Below are 16,641 nucleotides of genomic sequence, written 5' to 3' on the forward strand. Positions count from 1 at the left end.
CCTACTTTCAGTTCTTTTGAGTATATACCTAGAAGTAGAATTGCTGGATCATACGGTCATTCTACGGTTAACTTTTTTTTTTTTTTTTTTTTTTTACGGTTAACTTTTAAAAGAACCACCGAACTGTTTTTCACAGCAACTGCACCGTTTTACATTCACACCAGCAATGCATGAGGGTTCCAGTTTCTTCACATCCTTACCCATGCTTGTTATTTTTCCTGTTTTTTATTTTCGTTTGGTTTTATAATAAGTCATCCTAGTGAGAGTAAAGTGGTGTCTCATTGTGGTATTGATTTATATTTACAGGACCTTATTTTTTTCCTGTTTTATTGTGATATAATTGCATATAACATTGTATTAGTTTAAGGTTGTACAACATGAAGATTTGATATATGATCTATATATTGCAAAATGATTACCACAATAAGTTTAGTTAACATCCATCACCTCTCCTAGTTACAAATTCAGGACGTTATTTTTTAACTTTGAGACTGAAGGAAATAGCCAAGGTTGTGAATGTAGAGAGAGATGAGGTCTGAGGTTTGACTCTTGAAGTACTACAGCATTTAAGGGATGGGGAAATGAGGAGCAGTCAGTGAAGAAGCAACATCGGAAGGAGAATTGTATCCTGGAAGCAAAGTGAGGAATGTGCTCAAGAAGGAGGGAGAGGAATTCTGTCAAGTTCTATATAAATCAATTAAGATGAGAACTGAGAATTGATTTGGCAGCATGGAAGTGAACGATAACCTTTACAAGAACAGTTTTGGTGGAGTGATGGGAGTGAAAGCCTCTCTATAGTGAATTCAAGAACAAACAGAAGGAGACGAATTTGAGGCAGAGTGTATAGATAATCTTTTAATGAATCTTGTTTTGAAAGGAATCTGAGAAATGGAGCAGCAGCTGGAGGAGAATGTGGGGTCTGGGGAGTTTCTCTTTTACGGCAGACATTATAGAAAGGATGTTTGTTAATGGGATTGATCCAGTAGAGAGAGAACATGTATTGATGTGGAAGAAAGAGGAGTGAAATGGCTTGTCGTTTTGGAAAAGCAGAGCTGTGAAGTCCTGGCAGGTTTGTCCTCTGCCTTGACACTCTCTAAGACACAGAGAAGAGAGAGCAGGAAAATCGAAGAGATGTGAATGGTGACTGTTGCTGCTCTGGCCTCTGTAGAATTAGGATTAAAGAAATTGATGAGAGCCTCTGGTTTTATTTGTCCCAGAGCACCTCAACAGTAACAGCTGACCCTGCTTTTCTTTGCATTCTGAAGATGCAAAGGATAAGGAAAGAAGAAAGTTTCTCCTTCCATCTTTAGTCTTTATTTTCTACCATGAGCATTTTGAATGTTCATGTGAATATAATTGTGAGTGCCTGTGAATATAAATGTGGCTGATACTTGATATTAAGCTATGTTTTATCAAAGTACATGCCACACCTGTCCCACACAGAAACCCATGGTATGTGGGCAGGACTAAAAGCCACTGTAAATCCCTTCTGTTTCTTCACAGCATTAGGACAGAGTAGTCAGTAAAGAAGTTACCTGTTTATGCTTCCACTAGTTACAGAGACATTTGAATTTTCTTATTTATTTTACTGAAGCCTCCATTTTAACTTTAAAGCCTTTCATGTCTTAGAGGACACATCTTAACAGGTGAATAAGAGTGGAAAATAATTTCATACTTTTTAATTACTAGGAGAAAGGCTCCTCCGGTGATGAAGTCTGACTCACAGCCATAGTCAGCTTTTGAGTCGTATTTATCCAACATGCTAAACACAAGACATCCCAAGATAGGAAATAATGAAATACCAGGTCAGTTGGGCATTGCTAGAGAGCACTTACTGCCAACCTCAGTTGTTCCTTAAGTTGTGATTGTGTGGCCAGATAGTCTTACTCCACGTTCTGTGTCTGTCTTTGCAGAAAGAGTAAAAGTCCTAAGTATTCACACAGATTTGTTTTGTGATATGAGATCCAAAGGAGGCTTCTAAATTATTTTCAGAATTGCTCTACCATTACCTTTTCACCCTAAGTGAGTCTGGAATGCATCCAGCAAAACAACTTTGGCATGTTCATACCTTTCAGAATGAATCATCTTCCTTCCCTTTAGTGAGAGAAGGGCTCTGTTGATTGTTTCTGGCAGAATTTCCACAAATGTTCTATTTTTCTTAAATCTTCCACTGTTTCACTTGAGCTGAACCTGGGGGTGCCTGATGTTCCTGAAGGAGACCTCTGAATCTCCCAACTCACAGTCACTTATATTGAAAGACTAGTCAGTTTTGATTCTCTGGGAAGATGTCAGGCATCTTTTTTTAAGAAGTTGTTTCCATTATAGGAAGTCACAGATGGTGGGCAAAAGACTGTATGAGAATACTGTGCTAAAGCCTGGGGAAAGTTGAAGGTTTGTTCTTGCTTATTGAGCATAATCCTCTTTACCTGACTGTGTAATGGAGAGTACTATTATCAGAATGTTGAGGTGGATTCTGGGACATCCTTTGATCTCCTTGAAATTCAAAATTTGTTCCAACTAGCCTGAACTTTTTATTTTTGTATTTCACAGTATCCAGACATGAGTCAAGAATCTGATTCTCCATTTGTTTTCATCTGCACAAATCCCCAGGAAATGATTGTGAAGTTTCCTATTAAAGGAAGTCCAAAAATCTGTAAGTCACAAGCTTTGATGGTCTAATTTTTTTCTTTTTGTCTTGAATCTCACTTGTTTAACTTAAAAATTTTTTTCTCTTTTTACCCTGTTCTATGTCATCTCAAATATTTGGAGGATTAGTAAAATTCTACTTATCATATACCTGAAACTAACACAACGTTGTTAATCAACTATACTTCAATAAAAAAATTCTATTTATCAATAACTTTAATGTTAGGTTAACTACAGTATAGCCTTTCCAAAATATACCTCGATCCACAATTATTGGTATATGAGTGAATCACTCTAAACTTCCATTTAGGACCCCATTAACTTTAAAATCCTATTTGTCAGCCAAAAGAGTACGTTTGCCCCACTGTACTGTTCTTATTAAAGGAAGTATTAAGCCAGTGCCAGTGACAACATTGTCTTTTTTCCATTGTTCCTCAGTATTCAATCTGAGAATAAGACAACTTTTTAAGTGTCTATTTTTGAATGTCTATTTTGGACGTACCACTTCCTACTATTCCCTTGATTACTGCTTCCTAGAGCTCTGCTCTAGCCCTCTTGCTTTTCATCCTCTTTTTGAAACCTCCTGATGGTTTTCTTTTCTGTAATGTTTGCTTTTATGTGTTTGTGATTATAGTACCCTCTGCATATTCACTTCTTAGGAAGTGCTTGTGACTTTATTCTTTCAACTTCCAACTCTTCTTCAACTCCCAACTTCTCTTCCTCTGTCTAGTCCTACAGCAGCCTCTTCTATTTCCAGGGAATCTCAAGAAACATATAGTGGTGTCCTCTTTGCCTAACGTACCTTTTTTTTTTTTTTTTAATTTTATTTATTTTTGGTTGTGTTGGGTCTTCATTGCTGTGTGTGGGCTTTCTCTAGTTGCAGTCAGCGGTGGCTACTTTTTGTTGCAGTGCATAGGCTTCTCATTGCGGTGGCTTCTCCTGTTGTAGAGCATGGGCTCTAGGCGCGCAGGTTTCAGTAGTTGTGGTTTGCGGGCTCTAGAGCGCAGGTTCAGTAGCTGTGGCGCATGGGCTTAGTTGCTCCGCGGCATGTGAGATCTTCCTGGACCAGGGATCGAACCTGTGTCCCCTGCATTGGTGGGAAGATTCTTAACCACTGCGCCACCAGGGAAGTCCCTAACTTCCTTTTAAAAACATCAGCGGAGGAGCTTCAAGATGGCGGAAGAGTAAGACGTGGAGATCACCTCCCCACAAATACTTCAGAAATACATCTATATGTGGAACAACTCCTACAGAACACCTACTGAATGCTGGCAGAAGACCTCAGACCTCCCAAAAGGCAAGAAACTCCCCACGTACCTGAGTAGGGCAAAAGAAAAAACAGAGACAAAAGAATAGAGATGGGACCTGCACCAGTGGGAGGGAGCTGTGAAGGAGGAAAGGTTTCCACACACTAGGAAGCCCCTTCGTGGGCAGAGACTGTGGGTGGCGGAGGGGGGAAGCTTCGGCGCCATGGAGGAGAGTGCAGCAATAGGGGTGCAGAGGGCAAAGCGGAGAGATTCCTGCACAGAGGATCGGTGCGGACCAGCACTCACCAGCCTGAGAGGCTTGTCTGCTCACCCGCCAGGGTGGGCGGGGGCTGGGAGCTGAGGTTCGGGCTTTGGAGGTCGGATCCCAGGGAGAGGACTGGGGTTAGCGGCGTGAACACAGCCTGAAGGGGGGTAGTGCGCCACAGCTAGCCAGGAGGGGGTCCGGAAAAAAGTCTGGAGCTGCCGAAGAGGCAAGAGACTTTTTCTTGCCTCTTTGTTTCCTGGTGCGTGAGGAGAGGGGATTAAGAGCACCGCTTAAAGGAGCTCCAGAGACGGGCGTGAGCCGCGGCTATCAGTGCGGACCCCAGAGACGGGCATGGGACGCTAAGGCTGCTGCTGCCGCCACCAAGAAGCCTATGTGCAAGCACAGGTCACTCTCCACACCTCACCTCCAGGGAGCCTGTGCAGCCCGCCACTGCCAGGGTCCCATGATCCAGGGACAACTTCCCCGGAAGAACACACGGCGCGCCTCACGCTGGTGCAACGTCACGCCGGCCTCTGCCGCTGCAGGCTCGCCCCGCATTCCGTACCCCTCCCTCACCCCAGCCTGAGTGAGCCAGAGCCCCTGAATCAACTGCTCCTTTAACCCTGTCCTGTCTGAGCGAAGAACAGATGCCCTCAGGCGACCTACATGCAGAGGCAGGTCCAAATCCAAAGCTGAACCCCAGGAGCTGCGCGAACAAAGAAGAGAAAGAGAAATTTCTCCCAGCAGCCTCAGGAGCAGCGGATTAAATCAACACAATCAACTTGATGTACCCTGCATCTGCGGAATACCTGAATAGACAACAAATCACCCCAAATTGAGGAGGTGGACTTTGGGAGCAATGATATATATATATTTTTTCCCTTTTTCTCTTCTTGTGAGTGTGTATTTGTATGCTTCTGTGTGTTTGTCTCTATAGCTTTGCTTTTACCATTTGTCCTAAGGTTCTGTCTGGCTGTATTTTTTTTGTTTTTTTTTTTAACTGTAGTTTTTAGCACTTGTTATCATTGGTGGATTTGTTTTTTGGTTTGGTTGCTCTCTTCTTTCTTTCTTTCTTTTTTTTTTAATACTTAAAAAAAAATTTTTTTAATAATTATTTTTTATTTTAATAACTGTTTTACTTTACATTATTTTATTTTATTTTATCTTCTTCTTTCTTTCTTTCTTTTTTTTCTCCCTTTTATTCTGAGCCATGTGGATGACAGGCTCTTGGTGCTCCAGCTGGGCATCAGGGCTGTGCCTCTGAGGTGGGAGAGCCAAGTTCAGGATACTGGTCCACAAGAGACCTCCCAGCTCCACATAATATCAAACGGCGAAAATCTCCCAGAGATTTCCATCTCAACGCCAAGACCCAGCTCCACTCAATGACCAGCAAGCTACAGTGCTGGATACCCTATGCCAAACAACTAGCAAGACAGGAACACAACCCCATCCATTAGCAGAGAGGCTGCCTAAAATCATAATAAGGCCACAGACACCCCAAAACACACCACCAGACGTGGACCTGCCCACCAGAAAGACAAGATCCAGCCTCATCCACCAGAACACAGGCACTAGTCCCCTCCACCAGGAAGCCTACACAACCCACTGAACCAACCTTAGCCACTGGGGACAGACACCAAAAACAACGGGAACTACGAACCTGCAGCCTGCAAAAAGGAGACCCCAAACACAGTAAGTTAAGCAAAATGAGAAGACGGAGAAACACACAGCAGATGAAGGAGCAAGGCAAAAACCCACCAGACCTAACAAATGAAGAGGAAATAGGCAGTCTACCTGAAAAACAATTCAGAATAATCATAGTAAAGATGATCCAAAATCTTGGAAATAGAATGGAGAAAATACAAGAAACGTTTAACAAGGACCTAGAAGAACTAAAGAGCAAACAAACAGTGATGAGCAACACAATAAATGAAATTTTAAATTCTCTAGAAGGAATCAATAGCAGAATAACTGAGGCAGAAGAACGGATAAGTGACCTGGCAGACAAAATAGTGGAAATAACTACCACAGAGCAGAATGAAGAAAAAAGAATGAAAAGAACTGAGGACAGTCTCAGAGACCTCTGGGACAACATTAAATGCACCAACATTCAAAGTATAGGGGTCCCAGAAGAAGAAGAGAAAAAGAAAGGGACTAAGAAAATATTTGAAGAGATTATAGTTGAAGACTTCCCTAATATGGGAAAGGAAATGGTTAATCAAGTCCAGGAAGCACAGAGAGTCCCATACAGGATAAATCCAAGGAGAAACACGCCAAGACACATATTAATCAAACTATCAAAAATTAAATACAAAGAAAAAATATTAAAAGCAGCAAGGGAAAAACAACAAATAACATACAAGGGAATCCCCATAAGGTTAACAGCTGCTCTTTCAGCAGAAACTCTGCAAGCCAGAAGGGAGTGGCAGGACATATTTAAGGTGATGAAGGAGAAAAACCTACAAGCAAGATTATTCTACCCAGCAAGGATCTCATTCAGATTTGACAGAGAAATTAAAAGCTTTACAGACAAGTAAAAGCTAAGAGAATTCAGCACCACCAAACCAGCTTTACAACAAATGCTAAAGGAACTTCTCTAGGCAGGAAACAGAAGAGAAGGAAAAGACCTACAATAACAAACCCAAAACAATTAAGAAAATGGTAATAGGAACATACATATCGATAATTACCTTAAATGTAAATGGATTAAATGCTCCAACCAAAAGACATAGACTGGGTGAATGGATACAAAAACAAGATCCGTATATATGCTGTCTACAAGAGACCCACTTCAGAGCTAGGGACACATAGAGACTGAAAGAGAGGGGATGGAAAAACATATTCCATGCACATGGAAATCAAAAGAAAGCTGGAGTAGCAATTCTCATATCAGACAAAATAGACTTTATAACAAAGACTATTACAAGAGACAAAGAAGGACACTACATAATGATCAAGGGATCAATCCAAAAAGAAGATACAACAATTGTAAATATTTATGCACCCAACATAGGAGCACCTCAATACATAAGGCAAATACCAACAGCCATAAAAGGGGAAATCGACAGCAACACAATCATAGTAGGGGACTTTAACACCCCACTTTCACCAATGGACAGATCATCCAAAATGAAAATAAATAAGGAAACACAAGCTTTAAATGATACATTAAACAAGATGGACTTAATTGATATTTATAGGACATTCCATCCAAAAACAACAGAATACACATTCTTCTCAAGTGCTCATGGAACATTCTCCAGGATAGATCATAACTTGGGTCACAAATCAAGCCTCAGTAAATTTAAGAAAATTGAAATTGTGTCAGGTATCTTTTCTGACCACAACGCTATGAGACTAGATATCAATTACAGGGAAAAAGCTGTAAAAAATACAAACACATGGAGGCTAAACAATGCAGTACTTAATAACCAAGAGATCACTGAAGAAATCCAAGAGGAAATCAAAAAATACCTAGAAACAAATGACAGTGAAAACACGATGACCCAAAACCTATGGGATGCAGCAAAAGCAGTTCTAAGAGGGAAGTTTATAGCAATACAAGCCTACCTCAAGACACAAGAAATATCTCAAACAACCTAACCTTACACCTAAAGCAATTAGAGAAGGAAGAACAAAAAAACCCCAAAGTTAACAGAAGGAAGGAAATCATAAAGATCAGACCAGAAATAAATGAAAAAGAAATGAAGGAAACGATAGCAAAGATCAATAAAACTGAAAACTGGTTCTTTGAGAAGATAAACAAAATTGATAAGCCATTAGCCAGACTCATCAAGAAAAAAAGGGAGAAGACTCAAATCAATAGAATTAGAAATGAAAAAGGAGAAGTAACAACTGACACTGCAGAAATACAGAAGATCATGAGAGATTACTACAAGCAACTATATGCCAATAAAATGGACAACCTGGAAGAAATGGACAAATTCTTAGAAATGCACAACCTTCCGAGACTGAACGAGGAAGAAATAGAAAATATGAACAGACCAATCACAAACACTGAAATTGAAACTGTGATTAAAAATCCTCCAACACACAAAAACCCAGGACCAGATGGCTTCACAGGTGAATTCTATCAAACATTTAGAGAAGAGCTAACACCTATCCTTCTCAAACTCTTCCAAAATATAGCAGAGGGAGGAACACTCCCAAACTCATTCTATGAGGCCACCATCACCCTGATACCAAAACCAGACAAAGATGTCACAAAGAAAGAAAACTACAGGCCAATGTCACTGATGAACATAAATGCAAAAATCCTCAACAAAATACTAGCAAACAGAATCCAACAGCACGTTAAAAAGATCATACACCATGTTCAAGTGGGGTTTATCCCAGGAATGCAAGGATTCTTCAATATACGCAAATCAATCAACGTGATACACCATATTAACAAATTGAAGGAGAAAAATCATATGATCATCTCAATAGATGCAGAGAAAGCTTACAACAAAATTCAACACCCATTTATGATAAAAACCCTCCAGAAAGTAGGCATAGAGGGAACTTTCCTCAACATAATAAAGGCCATATATGACAAACCCACAGCCAACATCGTCCTCAATGGTGAAAAACTGAAACCATTTTTCCACTAAGATCAGGAACAAGACAAGGTTGCCCACTCTCACCACTATTATTCAATATAGTTTTGGAAGTTTTAGCCACAGCAATCAGAGAAGAAAAAGAAATAAAAGGAATCCAAATCGGAAAAGAAGAAGTAAAGCTGTCACTGTTTGCAGATGACATGATATTATACATAGAGAATCCTAAAGATGCTACCAGAACACTACTAGAGCTAATCAATGAATTTGGTAAAGTAGAAGGATAAAAAATGCACGGAAATCTCTTGCATTCCTATACACTAATGATGAAAAATCTGAAAGTGAAATTAAGAAAACACTCCCATTTACCATTGCAACAACAAGAATAAAATATCTAGGAATAAACCTACCTAAGTAGACAAAAGACCTGTATGCAGAAAATTATAAGACACTGATGAAAGAAATTAAAGATGATACAAACAGATGGAGAGATATACCATGTTCTTGGATTGGAAGAGTAAACATTGTGAAAATGACTGTACTACCCAAAGCAATCTACAGATTCAATACAATCCCTATCAAACTACCACTGGCATTTTTCACAGAACTAGAACAAAAAATTTCACAATTTGTATGGAAACACAAAAGACCCCGAATAGCCAAAGCAATCTTGAGAAAGAAAAACAGAGCTGGAGGAATCACGCTCCCTGACTTCAGACTATACTACAAAGCTACAGCAATCAAGACAGTATGGTACTGGCACAAAAACAGAAATATAGATCAATGGAACAGGATAGAAAGCCCAGAGATAAACCCAGGCACATATGGTCACCTTGTCTTTGATAAAGGAGGCAAGAATATACAATGGAGAAAAGACAGCCTCTTCAATAAGTGGTGCTGGGAAAACTAGACAGCTACATGTAAAAGAATGAAATTAGAACACTCCCTAACACCATACACAAAAATAAACTCAAAATGGATTAAAGACCTAAATGTAAGGCCAGGCAGTGTCAAACTCTTAGAGGAAAACATAGGTGGAACACTCTATGACATAGATCACAGCAAGATCCTTTTTGACCCACCTCCTAGAGAAATGGAAATAAAAATAAAAATAAACAAATGGGACCTAATGAAACTTAAAAGCTTTTGCACAACAAAGGAAACCATAAACAAGACAAAAAGACAAGCCTCAGAATGGGAGAAAATATTTGCAAATGAAGCAACTGACAAAGGATTAATCTCCAAAATTTACAAGCAGCTCATGCAGCTCAATATCAAAAAAACAAACAACCCAAACCAAAAATGGGCAGAAGACCTAAATAGACATTTCTCCAAAGAAGATATATAGATTACCAGCAAACACATGAAAGAATGCTCAACATCATTAATCATTAGAGAAATGCAAATCAAAACTACAATGAGGTATCACCTCACACCGGTCAGAATGGCCATCATCAAAAAATCTACAAACAATAAATGCTGGAGAGGGTGTGGAGAAAAGGGAACCCTCTTGTACTGTTGGTGGGAATGTACATTGATACAGCCATTATGGAGAACAGTATGGAGGTTCCTTAAAAAACTAAAAATAGAACTACCATACAACCCAGCAATCCCACTACTGGGCATATACCCTGAGAAAACCATGATTCAGAAAGAGTCATGTACCAAAATGTTCATTGCAGCTCTATTTACAATAGCCAGGACATAGAAGCAACCTAAGTGTACATCAACAGATGAATTGATAAAGAAGATGTGGCACGTATATACAATGGAATATTACTCAGCCATAAAAAACGAAATTGAGTTATTTGTAGTGAGGTGGATGGACCTAGAGTCTGTCATACAGAGTGAAGTAAGTCAGAAAGAGAAAAACAAATACCATATGCTAACACATATATATGGAATCTAAAAAAAAGAAAATGGTCATCAAGAACCTAGGGGCAAGACAGGAATAAAGACACAGACCTACTAGAAAATGGACTTGAGGATACAGGGAGGGGGAACGGTAAGCTGGGACAAAGTGAGAGAGTGGCATGGACATATATACACTACCAAATGTAAAATAGATAGCTAGTGGGAAGCAGCTGCATCATATGGGGAGATCAGCTCGGCGCTTTGTGACCACCTAGAGGGGTGGGATAGGGAGGATGATGCAAGAGGGAAGAGATATGGGGACATATGCATATGTATAACTGATTCACCTTGTTATAAAGCAGAAACTAACACACCATTGTAAAACAATTATACTCCAGTAAAGATGTTAAAAAAAAAAAACAACATCAGCATCTCTCCCATTTGCTCATGTCAGTTACTGTTTCATGACTCTGACATTGCTTTCCCATTGTGTGAACTGGATGCTTCTGGGACATGCATTGTTGTCGGCTGTGCACAAGACTATGTCACCTTGTTCGTCGTGGACCAACTATTTTATAAATCTGTTCTGTAAAGAAGTACTTCTCAGACTGTAATGTAAATAAAAATCACCTAGAGAGCTGTTAAAACACAGGTTCCTGCGCCCTTCTCCCAAGTGATACTAATGCTGTTGGTTAGCTGACTGCACTATGGATAATACTGCTTTTGATCACAAAATGAAATGCTTGGAGTATGAATTTAGATTCATGTATATTCACTGCAAAATTCAGGCAACCCTCATGATTTGTGAAACATATTTCTGAGATTCCTGCAAGTCAGAAAATCTGAACATAAATTGCCCTTGACTTACACAAATTATTTACTTCATACTTTACCCCACCTGTTAGCCAAGTGGCCCTGGAAATTCTTTTTCCTTCTTCTTCACTATTTAGGATTTAAATCTCCCTTTTTCTCTCCTTTTTAGGTTGAGAAATTTTACCCCTTCCTACTCTACTCCATTCTTACCTTACTGTAGGCACTGATGGCAACACTGGTGGTAGGAGGAAAACGTGGTCAGTTTTCTCTCCCAGACCCACTGCTACTTGATCTTTAGTCCCAGTTACCTTTTCGTAGCTTCCTTTCTATCTTGGTTTTCATCTGCTGCTTAAACTCCTGTGAGAAAATGTTTTGTGTAAACAGAGTTTATATATTTCTCTGAAACGTTTTACTTCAGTACTTTCTCTTCCCAGAGACCCACCTTCAGCACACATACGACCTTCATTTTTCTCCACAAGGTTTAATAGGGGGCGGGGTGGGTGATGGTCTTAAGAGAAAGCTTTTCCCCGTTCCTTCTGTTGGTTAGAAGCTTTAAAAAGCCAAAATGGGCTGTGTGCTCGTTTTAGGGACAGCAGGGCTGGAGAGAAATTGTGAGATTGCACCTTCTTCCATGGTAGACCAGACAAGGTGAAACATGGGTCAGAAACAATAGGTAAAGTTGGGGGTTAGGGGGGGTGGAGAAAGAATAGGTTGACCAATCCCTGTGTCTCAGAAAAAAACTTCTCTTGAGAGGGAGCCAGCCTACCTGAGGATTTAGTCTGGTGTGAAGTTTCTGTTCCCTGTAACTCTTCATTCCTTTGTCCTTCATTCATCCTGTCTTTAAAAACCTTACACGCTGCCAGAACTTCCTTCCCTTAAGCCATAGGGACCACCTCCAGTAGTTTACAGCTGGAAAAGTCTTTAATCTCACTGCCATAGGGGAAAATACATACTTGGCTCTTTTTATATATATATATATATATATATATATATATATATATATATATATATAAATTTATTTATTTATTTATTTATTTAGGGCTGTGTTGGGTCTTCGTTGCTGCGCGCAGGCTTCTCATTACGGTGGCTTCTCTTGTTGCGGAGCACAGGCTCTAGGCGCACGGGCTTCAGTAGTTGCAGCACGTGGGCTCAGTAGTTGTGGCTCGTGGGCTCTAGAGCGCAGGCTCAGTAGTTGTGGTGCACATGGGCTTAGTTGCTCCGCAGCATGTGGGATCTTCCCGGACCAGGGATCACACCCGTGTCCCCTGCATTGGCAGGCGATTCTTAACCACTGCGCCACAAGGGACTTCCTATACTTGGCTCTTAATTTGGAATGCTTCACATTTTCTTCTAGAATATTGTTACATGAAGTGGTTAAGTTCCATGGTATTAATAATATTAATACTCTACTTCAGTTACAGCTCTATGCCTTAAATATTTGTTTCTTGTGGGATGGCTTAGGAACCTAAACCACTTTCCTTTTGTTTTTTTTTAAGTTTTGTTTTTAATTAATTTATTTAATTTATTTATTTTTGGCTGCATTGGGTCTTTGTTGTTGTGTGCGGGCTTTCTCTAGTTGCGGTGAGCGGGGGCTACTCTGTTGCGGTGCGCGGGCTTCTCATTGCGGTGACTTCTCTTGTTGCAGAGCACGAGCTCCAGTAGTTGTGGCTCGCAGGCTCAGTAGTTGTGGCTCGCAGGCTCTAGAGTGCAGGCTCAGTAGTTGTGGCGCACGGGCTTAGTTGCTCCGCGGCATGTGGGATCTTCCCGGACCAGGGTTCGAACCCCTGTCCCCTGCATTGGCAGGCGGATTCTTAACCACTGTGCCACCAGGGAAGCCCCTAGCCACTTTTCATAGATTAGTTCTATGAGAAATTTATTCTAAGTTCCAAACTTCTGACTTGCAAATAAATGTCTATAATATAACTCATTTATGTGTTGTATCACGTGTATATATTTGCTTTAAATTAAAGGCATATATTTTTATTTATGTTTTTGGACATGTAAAACTTGAGCTTGCTTGACCTGAGGATAATTGCGCTTCTTGAAGTTGAAATAATTCAGAAAACAATGTGCAATATGAAATCACTTGGCTGTGTGTCTGCTCAAATTAAGAAATGCAAAAAAGTTAAGTATAGTAGAATATGTAAGTTGAATGCTCAAAGAGATGAAGGTAATTTTTTTACTTTAAATGAACTACATGCTTTATAAACTCATGCAAATTCTGCCTTATATCTTATGCAAAACATGTGAAAATCCCTATGAGAGTTATATCGATTGATGGCAAATAGTTTTTTCCCTTTTAACTTCTTCTCCATCTGCTGCACATGCATTTGATTTTCTTTTAGGCACCATGATTGAGGATGTGGTTTAACACTGAAATGCTGTATGTACTAAATATAAAAATATTGGGGAAATACAGAAACTAAGCATGATCACTCTGCTTTTAAGAGAGTGTACTGTATATTACTGTAGCTAACTGTCCAGATCCCAAGTCTTAAAAAACCATGCTAAACTAGAACTCAGAGTTCAGAGGGCATCCACGATAACTGCTTCTTCATGCTAGGAGCCCCAGTCCCTGGCCTTCATTGCCCAGCTAACCCAATTGCTACTATTGGCAGTCACTATGGTAGATATTAGGGATGCAAAGAAGTTTTTAGTTGTAAGGAGCTCACAGATTGCTGGCACATGTATGGTTTTCTTAGGTTAGTCTAGGGGATGAAAGACTTTCTGAATCCCTGGGAGTGCCCTGGAAATCCTTCGTCCTCTGTATCTCCTTCCTCACATCAGTTTTCCATTTTATGACATCATCACTGAAGCCAGAGATTAGTTTGCCTACTATTGAGTGCTCTGCTCCAATGGGTTGATCTTACCTGAGCTGGTCTCATGTGAGGGCTTTCACAGTCAGACTGGAGTTTTATGAAAATTATATTTGGAATATTCTTATACAGTAAAGCTTTGGGGAGCCTGAAATAAATATAGTTATAAGTCTTGCCTAGAGTTATCTGGTAAATATGGTAAATTAAAAGTAAAACTGAGACCATAACTAAGAAACACAACTCCCAAGCCTTAGCATAAATAACATGACTACCATTAATTTTTCAGAGAACTTTGAACTCATGAAGCATTTTAATGTATATATTTTTTAATAAATTTATTTATTTATTTATTTATTTTTGGCTGCGTTGGGTCTTCGTTGCTGCGCACAGGCTTTCTCTAGTTGTGGCGAGCGGGGGCTACTGTTCGTTGCTGTGTGCAGACTTCTCATTGGGGTGGCTTCTCTTGTTGCGGAGCACGGGCTCTAGGTGCGCGGGCTCAGTAGTTGTGGCATGTGGGCTTAGTAGTTGTGGCGCACGGGCTTAGTTGCTCCGCAGCATGTGGGATCTTGCTGGACCAGGGCTCGAACCCATGTCCCCTGCATTGGCAGGTGGATTCTTAACCACTGTGCCACCAGAGAAGTCCCTTTAATGTATATTATTTCAATTAATTATTTGATTAAATGATTCAGTGTATGTAAAATACTTGGTATAGTGCTTAGTATATAGAAAAACACTTAGCCTTAGCTATAATCCTCTCAACAACTTTGTATGTTACTAGAAATTTTTTCTTCCTTTCATTTTATAGCTGAGTGAACAGGTTTACAGAAATTATATTTTGCTCAGGTCTTTCTACCTCTAGGTTTCCTGCTCTTCTCACTTTATCGCATTGCCTCAGAAACAAAGTATTCCAATTTACATTTCATTTTTAGGGCACAGTATCACAGAGCTGCAAAGGGCCTTCAGTACTGTGTAGTCCAGTTTCCTCATAGCATTGAAAAAGTTGAGGACAAGAGTGACTAGGTGACTTCCTCAAGGTTATACAGATAGGTAGTCTTAGGACTAAAACTGGGACCTGGGTCTTCTAACTTATTCAGTACAGGGAACTAGAAGCCTGTAGTCCTAGATGGAATTCTAAATTCTGTCCTAGCTTGTCCTAAAAAGCTTAATGAGACGCAATACTTCTTTGTACCTCTGGGTACCACCACCTTTACAATGAGTACTCTTTTATGTTTATCTGATATCTGCTATTTTTGGTCACTAAGTAGTCCCTATAAAGTAAAGGTTTTGAAATTTGTGGTGTCTGCTTTTCTTTGTTTAATTCATTTATTGAGCACCTACCATTTGGTAGTCCTAGGGATACAACGGCAAACTTGCCTCGTAACAGGGCCCTTTGCCAGATTGCTGGCACATGTTTGGATTTCCAGCAAGACAGCCTGGGGGATGAAAGAACTCCTAAATCCCTGGGAAAACTCTGTGCTCTAAAGCCCAAATTAAAGTCAACATCATTGTGACTGTTGTGGACATCATTTAGGGTATCACTTAGTGATGGTTTCTAAGGAAGCCCAGAGAAGGAAGTAATGTTATTCCAGAGGCAGATGTAGCCCTGGAAAGATGAGGAAGAAGAAAAAAATTAAGAAAACAGAGAGGGGCTTCCCTGGTGGCGCAGTGGTTGAGAATCTGCCTGCCAATGCAGGGGACACAGGTTCGAGCCCTGGTCCGGGAAGATCCCACATGCCGCGGAGCAACTAAGCCCGTGAGCCACAACTACTGAGCCTGCGCATCTGGAGCCTGTGCTCCGCAACAAGAGAGGCCACGATAGTGAGAGGCCCGCGCACCGCGATGAAGAGTGGCCCCCGCTCGCCACAACTAGAGAAAGCCCTCGCACAGAAACGAAGATCCAACACAGCCATAAATAAATAAATAAATAAAATTTAAAAAAAAAAAAAAAAAAAAGAAAACAGAGAAACTTGTTAGATTGAAATAATTTTTTTTCACACTCTCCTTGTGCAGTAGTCCGGACATGTATTCTTACCTTAGTTGGACAAATGAGGATATTGAAGTCCAGAGAGATCTAATGACTTGCCCCAAGTCACTCATCTAGTTGGTATCAGACAAAGGAGGACTGGTACCTGGGTTTCCTGGCTTCTCGTCCAGTGCTTTCTCTCTTATACCTGACTACTGCAACAAATGAAAATGACAACATACAAGGGGCCGTGGTTGTGCATATAGGCGTGTAGTACACCCAGCTGCTTTTGTTTTTGTTTGTTTGTTTATTTAGTGCCAAGGCTGAACTGAACTATTTCTGTTTCCAGCATCAGCATCTCTACTGACTTAAATAAGACTTTTTGTGAGAGAAAGCAACCTGCAAGCTCTGTTCTCAGGCCAGGCAGACAGGAACTCTGTTAAATTTTTCTTCATGAGATGGATATTTCCTAAGGCAG

At 40.3% G+C, this 16,641-nt stretch overlaps 1 protein-coding gene across 5 annotated transcripts in view; it reads left to right on the top strand.

Moving 5' to 3' along the window:
• The window catches only part of TRIP4 (thyroid hormone receptor interactor 4), a 68,537-nt gene that overhangs the window by 50,874 nt on the left and 1,022 nt on the right, over positions 1 to 16,641 (top strand). For 3 of the 5 annotated variants that reach the window (XM_082383331.1, XM_082383330.1, XM_082383333.1), the window contains exon 12: positions 2,551 to 2,653. In XM_082383331.1, the coding sequence (XP_082239457.1) occupies positions 2,551 to 2,653 (103 nt within the window). Of the gene's footprint in view, positions 1 to 1,689; positions 1,806 to 2,550; positions 2,654 to 5,366; positions 10,995 to 16,641 lie in introns of those variants that run through there. The other 2 variants (XR_014242122.1, XM_082383332.1) reach the window with 2 other exon arrangements.

This window comes from Balaenoptera borealis (assembly GCF_965194805.1).
Source record: "Balaenoptera borealis genome assembly, chromosome: 3".
NCBI classification, from domain to species: Eukaryota; Metazoa; Chordata; class Mammalia; order Artiodactyla; family Balaenopteridae; genus Balaenoptera; species Balaenoptera borealis.